Here is a 20061-nt window from a genome sequence, read left to right as displayed (position 1 = left end):
ACATCGAATGTGAAGCAAGTTCATTAACCTTTCAATTTTCAAAGTGTATTCAACCACACAATATTTGAATGCAATTAGCTTGAGACGAACCTTCAAAGTAAATATATAAATATGAAAAGTTCCTAGTTTGTTCTTTTTTTTTGAACGTAAAAATATGCGGAAACTTTTGTTTTGTGCAAAAAATTTGAAAGTGTTAAAAAGTTTCAGCCGAAAAACTGTTAAGACCGTTGAGCTTGTACGAGAGCTACAGCTGACAAATTTGAAGAATTCTCTGTTCTGTGCTACTGAAGTTTTATCTTATTTCCGGTGAACTTGACTTGTGTGGTTGATTAATGACTGTTTGTAATCTGATTGCTGGAATAATTACTTTGTTGTGAAACGCAAAGTAAGTCATGTATCTAGTAAGCAAAACCGACACTCGCGAACAACGAGTTGTTGTGAAGGCGCGGAAAACTAATTAAACAAGTTTATTACAGTTTCGGTTACTCGTTTAAACGCGCACTTGAAGTGATGAATGAACCTCTTGATGCCGAAATCTTGTTTGTTTGCCGTTGCAGATAACGCGATGCGTCTTCAACAAGTTCATTCAAACATCGTTTCCTGTCTGCGCTCCGGCACAACAAATAATCTCCTAATGAGCTCGGCCGTAAGAAAACTATTTGCGTTTCGACCATCAGCGCTTCCTTTGTACAGGTGTTCGGTTTGACGGGTGATGCTTGCAACAGTTGAGCCTGTTTTTCACACAGCACCTCATTGTGTAAGTTCGTGGCGTGATGTGTGTGTGTGTGGGAAAAGTAATAAAACTAATCAGCATCCGAATGTGATGATATAAAAGTTTTTTGTATGAGATAGTTTACCACAGTGTGGTAAAAAATCAGTTTTGTTCGGTATTTTTAAAGCGCTCTTTGTGTTATGGTATTTAAGCTAAGAATCAGTCGAAGTCTTGATTGGAATATAATTCGTTTTGTACTAATCTGCATTACCAATTTTGAATGACATTATATAGTTCTAATATTGTTTTTAGTGTTTTTTAAAAGTAAAATTTAATAATGTTTGTTTAGAAATGTCTTATTAAGTTACAAAGGTAAAATTCTATGAAATTTTACACTATCTTTTGTTTCATTTAATTTTTGGATTAAATAAAACTTTTTACTGAAAAAAAAAAATATGCATGCAAAGATAAATAAGACTGTTGAAGTGTTTTATAACGTAGAATAATAATATAAAAAAACGAAAAAACGGTATGAATTAGTAAGTTTATATATAATTAATTAATACAGAAGAAATATCTTTTTGAAACTTAGGAAAACTTTTACTAGTTGAAAAAATAAACTTAACTCTGCTAAAAATCGATTTTATTTTAGTAAATTCGCCAGGCATAGCAATAGACACGGCCGGTAGAAGGTTGTTCTGGGTGGACGTTTACGATCTGACCATCAACGTCATCAACTACGACGGAACGGGCAGAGTGAAGCTGTTGAGCAAAAATCCTTCCGCTGCAATCGGTGATATCAGGTAGTTTTAATAAGGCTTAATGAAAGCGATGAATCTCGAGTTTTATTTTTATTTGTTTTTGATGCTGCTTTGAAAAGTTGCACAAGCAACGAAGTTATATTTATTTATTTTTACATATACATATATAAATGTAAAACTTTTAATAGCTAATATAAGTTATTACACGTATAACATTTAATAGGTTAAAATCAAACGTCAACGTTCACATTCTAAACTCAGATGATGACAGTTTTTATAGTTTTTACAGTTTATAAGACAGTATTAAAAACATGATCTACCTTCACAACTGTTGCCGGATTTTTAAAGCTTCATAAAATCTAAATAACCAAAAACTTTTACCCGTTGATTTTCTTTTTCTCAATAAAAAGTGTGAATTTATTTTCATTTATACACAACAGCTACCTGTCCGGATATTTGTACTGGACGGACACGCACCGCTGGATAATCGAGAGGATGCCGACCGTCGGAAAAACCGACGAGTTGAGGGCTCGAAAGGAGGTGGTCGCCTCCAACCTGCAGGAAATATCGGGAATCCACGCCACCCTGATGGAGTACGCGGGAGTTGCCACGCAGCAGGTGTGCAGCCACAACAACAGCGGGTGCTCCCACCTCTGCTTCTACAACGTGCTGGTCGGTTGAAAATTGTTTTGTTTAGGAGTTGGCATTTTAAAATAAAGCTTGTTAAATCGGTTGTATAAAAAATGCGTTCTGAAATAAAAAAGAAAAGAAAAAGGCTTTTGTGTAGTGATTGAAACTCTGATTTTGGAAAGTATAACTCAATAAATTGTTAGTCTTACTAAGAAAATAAAGTTAAAATAGATGGAAATATTTTAAATGATTCACTTTGAAACTTTTTCATCAAGATCTATAAATGTTCAGTTCAATAAAAGATAGCATTTGTTCAGCTATTCGGTAACAGTGCAAAGCTGTTTGAGTAAACGTACAAATCAACTTGTTTACTGTTTTGCCCAAGTTTAACTTGCGAATTGAATTACCACAATACCAAGTTAATTTTATTTTTCTCACACAGCAAACAGTGTGCGGCTGCCCGGACGGGCTGGAGCTGTCCTCGGACAAGAAGTCGTGCATACAGCCGGAAGCCTTCATGTTCTACACCATTCCCAAGCAGTCGGCGTCCAAGTTCAACTTGCCCGCCAGGTACAACGACAAGGAGGACAAGGACAACGGAGGTGCGACATTTTTGTATAAAAGTTTAATTGTACTTTTGTGATTGTTATACTGATTGTTTTAAAAAAACATGCTCAATAATTGTGTAAACTCAGCACTGTTTGGTGGAAAATCGACTGAATTTTTTTATAGTTTTACTTAAAAAAATATCGAAGGAAAAAATGAGCTTAATTAAAGGTAATAAACATAAAATTGTGTAGCTATAAAAAAAATATTTATGTAAAAGGTTGATTGAAAAACAAAGTATGCAAAGTAAGACGTTTAATCTTAAACATGAGAAATATAAAAGTATTTTTACGAGAATTAAAGTTTAACAGCTTGTTAATGCTACGTAAAATTGGTTATAATCTAAAGCCTGTAGCTTGTCAAAAGTTAAATAGTTTAAATGTTAAACAGCATTTATAATCTATCTAGCAAAATATTCAAGTTATGTGATGCATTTACGAAAATAAAAACTTTTATTTCCTTGTTTTTTTGCACGAATGTCTTTCTTGCGGTTAAATCGTAATAATTTTTATAGGTCAGAATTGTAGTTGAAATATAAAATATATAAAAAATAAGTTTAGTGACACAATAAAGTTTAGTTTTATTGCAGTTGCCAAAATACCACTGCTAAATGCAAATTTCTCGGAAACAAAAAACATAATCTCGCAAGATTATGTTTTAGACAGCAATTTTCCAGACAGATTATGTTACAATCAAGTTCAAACATTAGTTTGAGCTTAATGATTGACTTAATATGAATTTTCGAAGGAAACCCTTTTGAAGTTTTCAACAAAAAAGTTTCTAAACATGTTTCAGAAAATTAATTAAATGATTAGTCAAAAGATTCGTGTTACAAAAAATTGGCAAAGTTGTTTTTGCACTTAAAACAATACTTTAAAGTTATTTTCTTTTTCAGATAAACTTCAAATAAAAAAATGTAAATTAAAACTTTTATCAATTTCAACAGGGAATTTCGTGGTGGGCATCGACGGTTTCTCATTGGACACGCACGGGACGCGGTTCCCCTTCAACAATTCCAAGTGGATGTCCGCATCGCAACTCGACTTCCACGTCAGGGACAGGACCGTTTACTGGACGCACGCCCACCACAAGGTTGGACAACATTTGCTTGTGATTTGTTTTTGTGTTGAATATTTCGCTGTCGCTGTGACTTGAAAATGACAAAATCTTACAAATTAGTTTTTGAAAAAAAAATCAAGCCATTAAATTAAGCTGTTATTTCTTCAAGTTTCCATTAGTAAAACGTAATAAACAATTGAATATTGTGGTGTAGGCGATATACGGGTCGCACATGTGGACCGGGGACCAGCAAGTCCTGGTCCAAGTTGGAATCGGCGTGTTGGAAGGGCTTGCCGTCGACTGGATCGGCAGACAGGTTTGAAGTTTTAACAAAAACTGAAGCTTGATCTTATATACTAATATTATATATATGTATATGTATTGTAAATAATTGTAAGAGCACATTAATGTATTCTTTTAAATGTTATTAAGTTAATTTAAAACTTCATGCATTTTTGTTGACTCGTTTTTTATTTTATACTTCTTCTACTATACAAAATATAACCTGAAAATTTACTACACTTTTGAAGCATATAGTTAGATTTGTGAAAGTTTTACTTTTTATATTTAAAAAATCAAAAATTTTATTTTGATAGTATATAAACTTTCTGATGAAATAAAAACACATTTTAATAAATTAAAAAATTAATATTGCAAAAACTGTCAATATGTACCATCAAAATAAATGTTCCAGGTGTACTGGGCGGACGGTAGGACAAACAGGATTGAGGTGGCGAAAATTGACACGTTTGTCCGGAGGGCAGTGGTGTGGTCCGGAGTGGAGAGTCCGAGGTGTCTGGCCGTCGACCCGATAAGAGGGTTTGAAAAATATTAAATAGTTTTTTAAAAATGTAAACTTTTAACATGTCAATTTTTCTTCTCCATTAAAACGCGTCAGTTTTTGTAAAATAATAAAACTTTAATCTACTGATAGTTATAAACTGTTACATAAATTCTTGTGCAAGTTCATGCAATAGAAATAAGCTATCACTCAAGTTCTATTAATTATAAACAACAAAGAATAATGATCAGCTAATAATGCAACGCATCAGTTTGGCAACAATCAATAGTTAGATAGAATCCGGTTTTAAGATTCGCATTTAAATTCTACTTATGTTTGCTTGTAAATTTTATAATCAATCGTGTTTAGTACACTATCACATAAATGTTATAATTAAACAACTGTTTATGCAAACTTAAGTGTTCAAGTTTTTATAAAATTAAAGTTTCAACGTTGATTTGTCATTATATTTACTTTTTTATAGTGTAGTATATGTTTTTATACGACATACAGAAATATTAATCGGTAAAGCTTTCATTAGTTGTTTAAATAGCTTAATCATTACTCTTACAAGTGTCTTGTATTAAAAAAACACAAACATTTTGAAACACTTTTTTGCAAACTAATACAACTTGAACGGCATAATATATGCTACCCTCAATTACTACTTTAGTTTGAATAAATTAAAAACTGTTTATAAATCCACTAAATAAGTCACTGCATACTTTATAAAAACGTGTCAAAAAAGCAGTAAAATTTTTCAAAAGCACAGTGCATTATGAAACTCGAACTTGCATACCATAGTGCCAAGTTGTTCGCATATGTAACGCGATAAAATAAACATCACCCTGAGCAATGCATAAGTCATCAAGTCTGAAGCACGTGCAAGGAAGTGTTTGCTCATATTTTTAACACGTAAACACTCCAGGTACATATTCTGGTCGCAATGGAGCAGCAACCCGTCCATAATGCGGGCGAGGCTGGACGGCGGAGACGTCGGCCACCTGTCCACGTCCACGCTGGTCGGGCGGGCCAACTCGCTCACGGTGGACTACAACGACGGGCGGATCTACTGGGTGGACTTCGAGTCCAACATGGTGATGAGTTGCACCAACCAAGGTTGTTTCTTTTCTGCTTAACTTTTTTATTTTTATATCTAAGAAGCATAAGTGTTTTTTAACAAAGGTTTTCAAACATTACTAAAAATTCAATGTAGTTTGGTGTACTAAAATGAAGGTGTTTAAACGTATCAATTGTTAATAATTTCTGTTGTTTAATATAAACAACGGAGCAAGTCCATTTGAACATAGCAACAACAATTTGAAAAAGTACTTTATTTATTAGAATCTAATACACTTCTCTATGTGAATTACATTTTCATTTTAACAAGTGTTAACATGTAAGTTCTGCAGGCACCCACATGCGGATAGTGGTGAGGGGGTCGCACACGAACGACGTGTTCTCGGTGGCGCTCCACGACTCGCACGTGTACTGGTTCAACATGAACAAGCACACCATTGAGAAGCAGCCGCTGAGCAAAAACAACAGCACCAAGTTGGTACTAGTTGACATTTGTTCCTGCGTGGAATGTAAATATTGAGCTTCTTGTAATCAAACTGTTTCTTTTAGACGTTCAATCGGATGGATGTTTAATTGTTGCGTTGATCTTATAATTCTCAGTGTTTATAAACTCAATCGCGACTTATGCATTTCAAAAGTACAGTGTATACTGTGTATAAAAAAAATCAAACTAAATAACGACATTTTGTAGGCTTTAAAGTTTGGTGAACTACTTAACTAGTGCTTTTTGCTATAACTTATTATTTTTGTTTATAAATTATTTTTCTATAAGCAATTCATAGGTAGAAGTTCGTAAGATTTAAAATGTTTTACTTGGTGTTCGAAAAATGTAGATATAAAAAATAATCTAAAGCACTTCAGACTCAATTATCTTAACTCCCATTAATCAAAAACAAAATTATATTCGTCTTGTATTAAAAAAAAAAGTATTAAGAATGTATTTTATTTATTAATAGAACATAACATTTTTTCAACACACATAAATTAATATAAACTTTATTAATTAGAAAAATAGTTTAAATTGTTATGCTAATAAGACTGTATACATAAGTTCAAACAACTTTATTATGAAGCACTACCATGTACTTAAAAGTATTGATCAGTGTTTAAACGTAAGTTGAAAGTTACAAGTTTCAAAACAGCTTTGCACGTTTTAATTTTATGCTTAATTACTTGCGACATGGTACAAAAGACATATTTGAATTTGCCTACTTATTTTTTAGCTTGAGAATATGTTTTATGTGTAAAGTTTAGGTTTTATTACACATAACATTTAAACTTTTGTGCTAAATATAATCTTTTTGTCTCGGTTAAATATTAATTTGAGCTACGTGATAAAATTTTAAGCTATAAATAAGATATGTTGTTTATTTTTATTTTTCACATGACACCCAAATGTTTATTTTCAAAACAAGTTGTAGATATTATAAACAAAATATGAATGGCAAGAATTTCCGGTAAAAAATTATTTACTTTTTGTTATATAAATTGATACAAAAAAATAATAAAATGTGAGATACTTCATTGTTCTTAAAAAGAACTACTTCGAGAATTAAGTTCTAAAATTTTATTATAACTAAAACGTCTATAAGTATATGTGTACTTTTAATAAATAAATAGATATTAATTAAACTGTGCAGCTACAATGATTTTTTAAAATACTTCTTTAAACTTTTCTACAAAGTTTTAAAACCAAATAATTCCAACAGACCCTTAGTCGTCAAGAGGGACATCGATTTGGAGGACCTGATAATTTTCCATGGCACTCGGCAGCACCACCCAGCGGGCAGCCCCTGCGACCACGACAACGGCGGATGCCAGCATTTCTGCTTCAACCTGCCCTCGACTTCGGGAATTTCCCACAAGTGCGAGTGTCCGCAGCACTACACGCTGAACAGGGACAACATAACTTGCACTGGTTCGTAGAATTTAAAACATTTGTTTTTTGAAAAACAACTTTTTTATTGTTAGCTGATGTACATTATTATTTATAGCCTTCTGATAGCTAAATTAAAAAAAGGGGGTGATACAGCCAGCTTTTCAGAACCCTGATGTATCTTGTATCTTATTTGTTTAGGTTCATAATGTAAAACGTTAAAATTTATCTTGACTGAACGTACTTTTTAATGTATAGTTCATGTTTGATAACTTTGGAAATTATAAAAATGAATTTATACTAAAAAGTGAAAGGATGCTAAATTTCTGAAAAAATATGACAACAATTCAGAACCGAGAAACTTCCTGGTTGTGAGCCAGATCAACCACTTCACCCGGCTCATGTTCGAGAAAGACGACAAATCTCCGGGCGACAAAACTCCGGGTGACAGGAGAAGCGACAAGAGCATATTGCCAGAGAAGAACAGCAAGGACACGTTGGTGCCCAGTTTGGACGCTGTGCTACCCCTGCACAGTGTCAAGGTGAATATGAAGACTTGTTTAATATTTAAAAAAAAAATTGTAAAAGTTTTTAGATATCAACAGTCTGTTTTGCTAACTTTGAGTTTGTAACAGTTTGATTTGATTGATAAGTTTATTTAAGTTTCAATTTTTTTTTAAAGTTGTTTTTTTTCTCTTTTTAATTTATCTTTAGTGAGAATAATGTTATAAAACTGAGTTGCAACTGAAATTCTATTAATGTACAAAGTTTTTTTTTTTACTTTTCCACGCTGTAAAGTTGTAGAAACTTATTGCAAAAGTGATATATTTGTAAAAGATAAATGTATGAGTTAAGACGTCACTTAAATTTATAAGTTTTATGAAAAATTAAAAATGCAAGATGATTTTTTATTTGCAAAAGTTACACAAAATCAAGTTTTTGCGTATTTATTATACATCAGAAACAACACAATTTTAATATATATCATTAAAAGTGCTAAAATTCAATAGAAAACGAGTGTTTTGTTTAGATTTTCGACCTGTAATTTATACATTTTAAATATAATACTTGAGTTCAAACTTAGTTTTAAATATTTGAACAAATTTTATTCAAAAATGTAATAAAATAAAACCATCTTTCAATTTAAATAAATTGTTTATTTGTTTTAGGTTATAGATATTTATATTTCAAACCTTTTAATGTTTAAAAAAACTAAAAATACTGCACAATCTACGTATGAATGTTATCGAATTCATCGAAACTTAATATCATCACATGACTATATTTATATGGAATTTTTTATTCACAGTCAAAATTTTTCCACACTTTATGCAACTCATCGAATTATCCTTTGTTTAAAGCACTTATACGTGAGAACCTATTATTGTGAATACTCACATAGAGTTTGGTTACACAAAAGTTTAAGTAAAGCCAATCGAACGAAAAACCGTAAAGTCGTGCTTATTAGCTTTTCCTGAAAACAAAGTCGTATGAACTTTATAAAACTTAAATTTATCAGAAACATTGAGAAGTGTGTGAATTTGTTTTTGTGCGAATATTGTGTTACTGTCTGCGCAATTGTTAAGTTTGTTTGTACTAAAGTGACTTTAATATAAATAAGTAACTGAGTTATGAAAACAAACTCGAATTCGTAACAGGATGCCTGCTCGATTCAGCATGACGATATTGGCATGAAAATATATTGGATCGACTGCGAAAAAAACCAGATAGTGAGCGCCAACAGCAATGGCACCGACGTTAGTCACTTTGATTGCTCATTTTTAAAGTTAAAAAGACATTTTTAATACTTTTAGAAAAATATAACTTTTTTAATACTTGACAATTTTAATCCAAGTTATCTTGATACTTTAGATCAGGGTTTCCCAAACTCATTTACTAAATCGCCCCCTTTTCAGAAAATTGAAAAATAATCGCCCCCCACGATTTTAAAAAGTAGTTTTTCACTTAAGTACAAACTTTTGAGCCAAAAAATTGTGTTCGTAGTGTAATTTAGTTTGGTATTTCTTATACACGCACTTTTGGGCTGTGTTCAAAGTATTTTACAGGGCTTGAGAAAATAAGGTACTGTTGTTTTCTTATAAGCCCACTAAAATGTATTAAAATACTTAAATATTAAAAAGCCTTATGTAATCAGTAATCAATCCTGTTTAAATATGAATTGTTCTGAATCTAATGAAACTTTTAGGGTAGTGGTGGACAACTTTTGTAGTCAGCAATTCATATTTACTAAAAAATATTTTCTTGTTTCAACTTGTTAAAAAAATGTAATTGCGGGCTGCATAATTTAATAAAATAACATATAGAAAACTAAAAAACTCGAGCATAGTTTTAATAAAATGATTTACTAATATTGTAATCTCGGAATTACTAAAGTAACTGAAAACCGAATTGAAAAGGTATTTTAAATCATAAGCATCAGAAAACTAAATTTTGTTTATTTTGCACAAGTAGTTTCGAGTTACTTGGCGGGTCGAAATTTTATTAGATCTGGACCGTAAGTTACCCATCTGAAATCTTAACTGAAACCTGACATTATAACTAACTCTCATTTAACGAATTTCGGACATTTAGAGTGAATACTAAGTAACTTATTTAAGCCGCACAAAATACTTAAATTATTTTAAAAATAGGCATATTCTAAAATTAGATACCAGAGATTAAAAAACTATAAAAAAATGAACAGATTTTTTTAAACATAATGATATAGATATTAAAACATTATTGCTGATCCAGTTTTAGGAACTTTGACCGACTGGTTGATTATCTCACATGAAAAGTTGGGTTATCAATAGCGTCTTTTAATGCAGTAAATTCATTAATTTCAATGCTGAGATATGTTATAAGCAATTTAGTTGTAAAATTAAAATTTTAATTCTAAACTTTTTAAACTATATGTTTTCTAGTAGAATACCATTTAGTAGTATTTGACTTAAAATAACCTTTAGGAAACTAAACCTTAATTTTAATATTTTTTTTCTTCATTTAAATTCAAAAATATCAAATGTTTTACAGATAATTCTTTCCTGTGAACAAAAAGTAATCAATTAAAAAATTCTTTTAATTGTCTTAAAACATCTTTTGTAACTGTAGCAGTCTTTTTGATTGCTTATTTAAAACTGTTTAGTTTTATTTTTCTCTAGTTATTAGCCTATAATATTTTACCAGAAAAAAATAGTGAAAAACTAAAAGCTAGTGTTGAACTATTAAAATTAACAACATATTCTAATTGCTAATATATTAAAAAATAAGATTAAACAAAAAAAAAGTTGTATTAAAAGTTTAAAATTATTTAATATATAGATTTTCTAACAGTAATAAATCAAGTTAGAAAATAAATTTAAGTTTAATAATCTTTTAAATAAAAAATTTGAAATCATTTCAAATAGAGACATAAAATCTATACTCTTTTGAAACCAAAAATAATTTTTGAAATAAAAAAATTAATGGTTATCAAGATTTTTTTATTTATACAGATTAAACAAGTAATAACAAAAATATGTTAAATAAATTTCTTTCAAACAAATACTTTAATCACTATGCTATAAAAACATTTAGTGTAATATAAATCGACAAATATAAACTACAAAATTAGCCAGGTCAAAACAAAGCTATTAACATATTTAAAACATAAAACATTTTATAAATACAGTAGACTTCCTCTTCAATTCGTACTTTGAACAAAATAAAAAAGTTTAAACTCAAAAATTATTACCATATTTTTTACAAAATTATAAATTTAAATATGTTATATGCAAAAATGTTATAAATAAACATGAAATTAACTAAAACATAAAACAAACATTCATAAAAAAAAAGACCTATATAAGCTATTAAATATTGTGTATTTTTTGTTTTATTAATACTTAGTTAGTAATAGACTTTATTTAAGTTAAATTTAAGAAAGTATAAGTTTGCACTTTTTTTGGGTAAAAAGTGCGAACTCAAGAGGAAGTCTACCGTAAATAATATTTTTAGGCATTATGCAAATCTATTATAGAATAAATAGCTTAAAAATAAATTTTTAGTATTAAAAGACTACTTAAATACAATACAAACCAGGTTAAACAAGAAGTATTTTAAAAGATCAAATAAATAAAAAAAAACTTTCATAAAATAATGTCTGCTACTGACTTTTAATATAATGCAAAGGATGAGGTTCATAAATGCATACAAGTTTTTCTAATTTGCTAAATCAATCACGTAAAGCCTCAAGTCACCTCCTTTACAAATATCTAGATTAGATGTTTTGCTCAAGATGTTTATAACTAAACTAAAAGCTTTCTCAACAACATAGCTAGAAGGAAAAACTATACACAACAATCTAAATTCCTTTCAAATAAATGGATACTTTTGCCTTAGTTTTTGTTGAGTCCAAAAGCTTTCATTTCGTTCTTTGGAAAAAATTACTTTAAGTTCAAGGTCAGTTTGTAAGTCGAAGAAGGTTTCCTGTGAGACGTTTACTTCAAACAGATCTGCAACGAAGGATCCATATTTTTATCTATATGATAGCTTTTTTGTGTCAAATCGAAATTTTACTACTTAATATGTTGAAATTGTTAAAAATTCCAGATAAAAAATTTTTTTTTGCCTAAATTGTCAAATTTAAGGTTTTTCTAGGTAAATTGGCAACCCTGTATAGTTTTATTTCTTAGTCTAACTTAATGACTTTTCAAAAAACAATTGGAAATATCATGAGGTGATGTGATAGTTAATATTGAAAACATAGATTTTTACAAACCATTTATGATCCTAAACTACATATATGTAAGGTTAAAAAGTAGTGAAAAGAATTCCGACCGTCTATGATCTATTTAAGTGTTAAATAAGAAAATATATAATTGAAAATATGTAATTAACTTTAAAGTAGCAGTCATAAGTACTTGATTTTTTCTCTATATTTTACATAAACACAAAAAACTTTTTTGTTTAAGTTTTACCACAGGGTCAAATATTTAATAGCAAGCTAAATTTAGTAAAATAGCAAAATAAAAAGTAAAAATTTTATGACAACCCAAAATTTTAAAATCGCCCCCTTTTCGCCCCCTTACTAGTTATCGCCCACCCTTTCGCCCCCTTACTAATTATCGCCCCCCAAAATACTAAAATCGCCCCCAGGGGGGCGATATCGCCCACTTTGGGAAACCCTGCTTTAGATATTAAAAAAAATATTGTAGATTTCTTACTTGATAATGTAACGTAGGGTATAACCATTTTTATAAAGTTCAAGGCGTTTTAGTAATGTTACAATAAATTTATAAAAACATTTTAATTAGCCAACAAACTTTTAACTGAAAAAAAAAATTATAACTACTTAGTTTCATTCACAAATCTCTATCATTATTTTTCGACTTTGCCACCAAGTTAATTAAACTAAGAATTTACTTCTTCACACACGCAGGTAAGAGTTCTTTTGCCTGCTTACTCAAAGTACGAACCAAGGTATCTGGCATTGGATGTTCACGCAAAACACATTTATTTCTCCGACGTCAAAACCGATTCGGTTAGTTGCATTGAAAGTTTTGTGTTTAATGAGATTGTTCTCATGTTAGTTTGTGTTTGTTAAGCACTGAGTTTTTTGTAAAAGCATAATACAAAATTTGTGTTAATATAGTTTGTTGTATATATAAAACTGACGTTTTTAAGACGTTGAAAATTCAAGTAAAGTAGCCTGCGCTTTTTTTTATCTAACTGTTAAAGATATTAAAATAGTTTGATAAGTGAAAGTAAGCATAATAGGTAGCTGAAAACTACACACAAAGTATAAGACACCAATTTGTCAGTGTAAGTTTTTTTTTTTTTTTGAAACCTTCGTAACTTTGCATCGAAGTTTTTGTTCAGTGGTTTTTACTGTTTTTAAAAGCAAAGACCAAATCCTAATGAGCTTACTTGCAATGATTTTTTAACTCGACGCAGATCGTGGCGCTGACGTTCGACGGGGTCGAAGTCGGCAGGATACTGAGCGGGAGCCAGGAAACAGCCGATGGCACAGTGCTCGCGTTGAAACCCAGATTGATCAGCGTTCACCCCAGAGAAGGGTAAGTGCGTTCGCTCGACGCAAGTTGAACAATTAAGTGCAAATCACTTGTGTGACTTGGTTTGACCACATATATATATGTATCATAGAAGTAGTAATTATAATCTTGTATTTGATTTAGCTTACAATTCTTATAAGTTATGATTTATACATATGATTGTTTAAAAAGAACATCGTTGAGTATTCTTATTCTTCAAAAGCACACGGAAATTTTGTTGTTTAAAGTGATTTTTGTAAAATTGCGACTTCCAAATGATAGTATTCTGTTAGTAAATAGAGTAAACAGTTGAAGTGGAAATTAAGTGCAATCAGTATAACCTTCACGTATTAAAAACCTTTTGAGTTTCAAAATTTTGTTTACAGCTTCATATACTTCACGTCAGTTTGCACCGACGAGCAGGTCAGATGCAAGCACAGAATTCTCAGGTCCTCATTGGACGGGTTGGACATTTCCAACTTTGTGATTGGTTACCAGTACAACTTCACAGCCCTCACCGTCGACGTACAAGATAACAGGTTTTTTAACTTTTTAAATATTTTGCTTTAGTGATTAGGCATATGAGTTGCAAGGCAAGTTGAAAATGTTGTTTTTTTAGGTATGTCAAAGAATTTTTTTTTTGTTATTGTAGTATCCAGTACATTAGTATCATTTCGTAGTATTTTAATGTTTTATTGGAATAAATAACCTTTTAAAAGGTTTATTAGTAGTTTGTTTTTTATTATCTAGAGTTTAAAAAGAACTAAGTTCCAGTTTTTCTGATAAATTGAATATTAATTTTTCTTATGTTTCAATATTAACTTAAATATTTTAAGTCAGTGTAAAGTAACATAAACTAATACTTTTAAAAATAGTACTCATTAAGTAATTTAAAAAGAAAATGTTTTGATTATAAAGTGAACAAGACTGTTACCAATATTTATCTGGATTTAAAAAAAGATTGCGAAAATTTTGAAAGACCTGACTTATTTAAAATCTAAGCAACGGGCTTTTTAGATCAGATTGAATTTATTGATAAGTGAAACATTTTTGTTTTTGTAAGATGAAATCTGTCACAACTTTATTCGTTCTTATGTGAGTCACTGAACGTACTTGTGCCTATACTTGATACGTTTAAGTTTTTCTTTAGAAAATTTGAAAATAAAAAGGTATTTTCAATTTAGATATCCAAAATAAAAACTGTTTGATTTTAAAGAACAATCAGTTGTTTTTATATAAAACTTTTTGTAAGAATATTCTAAAACTTTGGAAGTTAAAAGTTAGCTACATGTTGCATATGATACAATGTTGAGTTTATAATAATGAAAGTACACAAGGTTAAAAAGATATTTTTTATTCAGGCTTTTATAGTTAGTATAAGGTTGTTTTACTCTAAAGAAAGTAATAACAAACATAGAGTCATGTAAAGTATTTGAGTAAAAAAACTCAATTTTTCATCAACAATATAATAATTCACAATTTTCTTTCTAGTTACTTAATTTTCAATTGTAGCTTTACGTAAAACCACAAATCGTCAGTTTTTTAGCAACAAGTACGTTTTTTGTCTAAAATAACTAAAGTTGAAACTTTATAGTTAAAAAAATTTAAATTTGAAACTTGACAAAGTTTTGTAAATAACATGTTTTAGTATAAGTTTGTAAACAGTCTTAATATTTTAAAAAAATCTTTAGCTTGTTTTTTTGTTTAATAGACAAAAGTTTACCTTCTGTTCATTATTTGAAACAACCATCTATAATCATAATTGATTAAATATCATCTGTATGACTTACAAATCAAAATTAAAACGCAAGCAACAGTAACATAGTTTACTTAAAATCAAATAAAACTTGCTGTTTAGAATCAACCAGGAAGTTTACACTCAAGCTTCAAATATTTGTTCAAGGGTTGTAAAATAATATACTTTCTATTTGTTGTTTAAGACAACCATGCATTTATAAAAGAGGTAACGTCTTAGTTGTATAACTTACGAATTTAAATGCCAACATTTGTTCAAAGCAGTAACGTAGTTTAACTACAACAAATTAAAACGTGTTATTAACAATAAACCAATCATTTAAAAACTTACACTCAAACTCCAAACGCTTGTTCTGAAGGGTTTACTGGGCCACCAGGAACGCTGTGGAGTCGAGCCGCACGGACGGAAGCGACAGGAGCACTTTGCTGCGAAACAGCCAGCAGGTGCTGGATCTGACAGTGTTCGGAGAAAACATATACTGGATCGACTTGCAGGTGAATATTTTATCAATTTTTAGTGACTTTAGTCGTAAAAACTAGCACCGTTGTTTTATTTCAGAGACATTTGTTTCAAAACAATGCTTCACACTTTTTTCGAGATCTTAAGTTGTATTTAAAGTTTGAAAAAAAAGTACACATCAAGACTTGGCGTAAATTTACAAACTCTATTTGAAACTTTATGTGGGTTTGAAGTGTTATTTTCAACGTTAAACAATTAATAGAGAGACGGCGGGGCTGTTCACGGTACGGACAAGATGATCAAGGATGCAAACTACCACCGAATACTGAGCGGAATGCAGGGAGTCAGGAGCATCACTTCGAGTCAAAACATCCAAACAAGTCAGAGTTAGTTTTTCTCTTTTAGTATTTGTGTAATAAAGAATAAGACTTATATTGAATGTATAAATATTTTTATTTTCAAGCTAAAATGTTGGTTATTAACTCTAGGTTTAATGCACAAACTGCAAGCTAACATGTATGAAATAACGAAATAATTTAAGAACAAAGTTCAAAAATATTTAACGTCAACAAAAGCTCATACAAATTATCCAGAGAAGCATCCGTGTTGGGCGGATAATGGGGGCTGCAGCCACATTTGCCAGCCCAAAGGCGACAAAACGATGAAGTGCGGATGTCCGATGGGATTGCAACTTCACGACAACAACAAATGCAGTCAGTTTCAAGCAACTTGTATTTAAAGTGTTTCGCTTTCGGTAAATTATCAACTTAACTCGCTTCACTGAACTGTTTAACTTGCAGTCGGCTTCTGTTTTGTTTTTTAGTTTGTATGCTCGTGCTGGAAACATTTCAATTAAAAATTAGATTTTCTTTCTGACTAACAATACAATCGGAACAAAAAGCATTTAGTTTTCATCAAAACCCGCAAGCTTGGTGCAACTAGGTTTTTATGAAAGATGTTTTTCGAAACAGTACAGAGGAGCTCGTGCAAGAAGGACGAGTTCGCTTGCGTCACCGGGGGCGTTTCGTGCGTGCCGTCGTCGTGGAGGTGCGACGGGCGGTCGGAGTGCGAGGACGGGTCGGACGAGGAGGACTGCAACAAGTGCGGGTCGGACAAGTTCAACTGCAACCACAGCCGGATCGACAAGAAGCAGGTTTGTTTGAAGAAAAACATTTTGAATTGATAGTTTGAAGATTAAAAAATGTCTAAAGACTAAAAAGGTGTACTTTGTTTTTTGATTGAAAACTTTGATAGAAATTAAAATCTAAATATCGAATATAATCTTCAACCAACAACAAAAAATGAATGGAAAAGCAATATATTCTCACTAATTCAAACATGTTTAAAATTCCAATTAGAGGTTTTCACATTTTCTCATTAAAAAAACACCATTTGGTTTAAAGGGGCTACCCCCGAACGGAAACTCGGGAAGTTTGTTGGAGGCGGTGATGTATTACGGGGATCCGAACCTGAAGATCCAGTGCATTCCCAACAACCTCATTTGCGACGGCAACAAGGACTGCGTCAATGGCAACGACGAGCAGGAATGCCGTTAGTTTGATTTTTTACCGCTAGATGGCAGCAAATTGTTGAAAATAAATAGCACTTGTTTTTTACAAGAAATAACATTAAAGCGTTTTGAGTGACTAAATAGTGGTTTATATCTTGATTTGCAATACAATTGAAAGTTAAGGACTTAAAGCTGGTTTTTGTATCAAATAGTTTTTTAAGATCATTTCTAAAATTTGATGATAAAGTTACTTACTTTTATTTAGTTTGGTAATACCAACTTTGCTTTAACTTTTTGGTGCATTTCTCGCCTACCCTTGCTTTTTAAGTAATAATCGTTTTGTCTTAAAGTTTAAACATTCGGTGATAGTAATTCACAAAACAGAACCAAGTTGCAAACCGGATGAGAAGAATTGCCAAGGAAAGTGCATTCCTTCACACGAGTACAACTCCTGCACCTGTGACAGTATCGGCTGCTACGGTTAGTTGAAAACACTGTTTAAAAGTTGCATAGGCAAATGTTAGAAAATTTTCACTTATGAAGTAGTATACTTAAGTTGAATTCGTGTGTAAAAAGTTATTTATTTTTAAGCAATAAGCACAGTTTTTAGTATTTAATTGATAGTGTTTTTTTTATATGTATTAAAGTTGACAAATTTAGTTTTCCTACGATCTTAAAAGAAACTTGTTTGAAAAAAATCTTTATTTAAAGTAGGAAAAACATTTGCTTTTAACTAAATTTTATGTAACTTATGTACTTTTAATTTTACTTACTTATAATACTAAAAGAATACTGTATTTCAAAACATAACAGTAAAACAGCAATGTATAAACGCACATCAACATTATGAACTATTAGTTATGTAAATGAATTAATAGTTTTTATTTAATTAAACTTTGCTTTTTCAAGGTTCCGAAAATGAAATGAAGACAATAACGATAATAGTGGTTGTGGTTGTCATTGTGATCCTCATACTCATATTTAGCATAGCACTCAAAAAGTGTATGGTGCGTTTGTTTGTGATTGTTTCACATAAACTAACGCAGTTAAATTTAAAACAAAAATAAAGTTGAAATTGAAGTTATGTTTAAAAATATAAAGCAGTGCTTCTGAACCTTTTTTCTAGTGGCGGAACCCTTTTCCAAAGTTCAACTTTTCCGCGGAACCCCTAATTTTAATTTTACATAAAATGTAAATAATTTTTACATAAATTTTTAAATTTAGAAAGGCTTCGCGGAACCCCTGAGAGGCGTCGCGGAACCCTAGGGTTCCGCGGAACCCCATTTCAGAAGCACTGATATAAAGTATGTACTGTTATAAACAAAACCAGGGTGTTTTACCTTTAACTTATCTTACTTTAACGTGTGTTTAAGTTGGAAAGTTTGTGCTAAGACATCTAACAAAAAAAAACTCAGTGTTCAAACTCACACTCAAAAAACATAAACAAACCTCCATCGTTTTAAACCCAGCATTGTGAACAGTTGCGGATCGAGCAGCCGGTGTACAGCGGACCGGTGGTGTCGTTCGAACACGACGTGCCATGCAACGTCAACTTCAACGTGGAGTTCCAGCCCACCGTCGCGTCACAGCACCACAGGAGGCACCACAAAACCCACGCCAGGTGAGTTGAGTTTTTGTTTGCGATGTTCAAGTTTAGAGTCTTTTCTGGATAAAACAATTCGAAAAATGTTTTTATCTTTTATTGAGACTTTAAAATACTATGTATAAATGACTTTTATAATATTTTAGAACTCCCAGGAGAAAAGAGGGCGGCAGTTTTAACTTACGAATCGGGGGAATTCCGCAAGGTGAAAGACCGAGCATACCAGGGACGAGCTCAAACTCCTCCTCGACCGTGGCGTCTTCACAAGGGGGAAAACACCTCAGTCGATACATAACACAAGTAAGTTTAATTTAACTATTTTATATAAATGTTAAAATAAGTTGTTTACTGAATGAAAATTTAATTTGTGTGCAGGAAGAATCTAAGCTTTTATTTACCTTTAATCAAAGTGCTTGTGTAGTATTTTTAATTAAGGCACTTTAATACAAATAATAATTGTACAATTTTCAGATATCCAATCCGCCTCCCAGCCCCGCCACGGACCGTTCAAATTTCAACAACCGCCACCATGACTGCGTGTGCAGCGATGCGATAAGTTTTCGAGCCAATCACAGGTTGGAAAATTTTAAATTTCAGCCGTGTTTTATTCGAAAGCAGTTCATTTTTGCGTGGATTAGCATTGTAGAGGCCAACAAAGTGCAAAAAAATAATTCTCGGGTTAAACCTTTTTAATTTCACAGGCACAGCAGCAGGTTGGGGGCGCCCCCTCCGACGCCCTGCCACACGGACAACCAGCAGATGTCGTCGTGCGACTCGGAGGCGAACGACCCGGTGTACCCGTCCGAGCCCCCTCCCCCCTACCACAACCACACGTGCTGCAACAGGTTGGCTTGATGAATTGAACCCGAATCGCTTCAGTAGTGAAAAATACAATCGCCCTTTGTTTGTTGCATACTTTTTTACTAACTAGCCACCACCTGATGGCTCACTTTGGCAAGTTTCTAACGTAAGTTGTTAATTGTGACGTAACGCAGGTACGACTGCGGGGAGCCGATGACGATGCGCGAGATTCAACGGAGCAGCGGAAGCGGAAACAGCGCCCCCAGCGGCAATAAGTACAGCAGGTGGGAGAAAGTATTTAAAATTATGTTTGACACACACACACACTCAAGATATTTTTAAGTTTTTTAAATCACAGTATGACTCAGAACAGTTGTTGGTCACTCAGGACTAAA

General features: G+C 31.7%; 1 protein-coding gene across 2 annotated transcripts in view; it reads left to right on the top strand.

Moving 5' to 3' along the window:
* Positions 1-20061, top strand: part of LOC145834805 (low-density lipoprotein receptor-related protein 5-like) — a 30820-nt gene that overhangs the window by 9110 nt on the left and 1649 nt on the right. Inside the window, exons 12-37 of one of the 2 annotated variants that reach the window (XM_082942317.1) lie at positions 1377-1515; positions 1914-2145; positions 2546-2705; positions 3656-3801; positions 3983-4084; positions 4463-4587; positions 5478-5668; positions 5962-6103; positions 7339-7547; positions 7857-8047; positions 9164-9262; positions 12925-13026; positions 13440-13561; positions 13924-14076; positions 15652-15787; positions 16015-16132; positions 16346-16465; positions 16724-16905; positions 17156-17303; positions 17647-17742; positions 18172-18269; positions 18744-18883; positions 19012-19165; positions 19337-19440; positions 19567-19710; positions 19861-19950. In XM_082942317.1, the coding sequence (XP_082798443.1) occupies positions 1377-1515; positions 1914-2145; positions 2546-2705; positions 3656-3801; positions 3983-4084; positions 4463-4587; positions 5478-5668; positions 5962-6103; positions 7339-7547; positions 7857-8047; positions 9164-9262; positions 12925-13026; positions 13440-13561; positions 13924-14076; positions 15652-15787; positions 16015-16132; positions 16346-16465; positions 16724-16905; positions 17156-17303; positions 17647-17742; positions 18172-18269; positions 18744-18883; positions 19012-19165; positions 19337-19440; positions 19567-19710; positions 19861-19950 (3643 nt within the window). Of the gene's footprint in view, positions 1-1376; positions 1516-1913; positions 2146-2545; positions 2706-3655; positions 3802-3982; positions 4085-4462; positions 4588-5477; positions 5669-5961; positions 6104-7338; positions 7548-7856; positions 8048-9163; positions 9263-12924; positions 13027-13439; positions 13562-13923; positions 14077-15651; positions 15788-16014; positions 16139-16345; positions 16466-16723; positions 16906-17155; positions 17304-17646; positions 17743-18171; positions 18270-18743; positions 18884-19011; positions 19166-19336; positions 19441-19566; positions 19711-19860; positions 19951-20061 lie in introns of both variants that reach the window. The other variant, XM_082942316.1, reaches the window with a different exon arrangement.

The sequence above is a fragment of the Thalia democratica genome, chromosome 4 (genome assembly GCF_965202585.1).
Source record: "Thalia democratica chromosome 4, ktThaDemo2.hap1.1, whole genome shotgun sequence".
NCBI classification, from domain to species: Eukaryota; Metazoa; Chordata; class Thaliacea; order Salpida; family Salpidae; genus Thalia; species Thalia democratica.
This window is presented reverse-complemented; position numbering and strand designations above follow the sequence as displayed.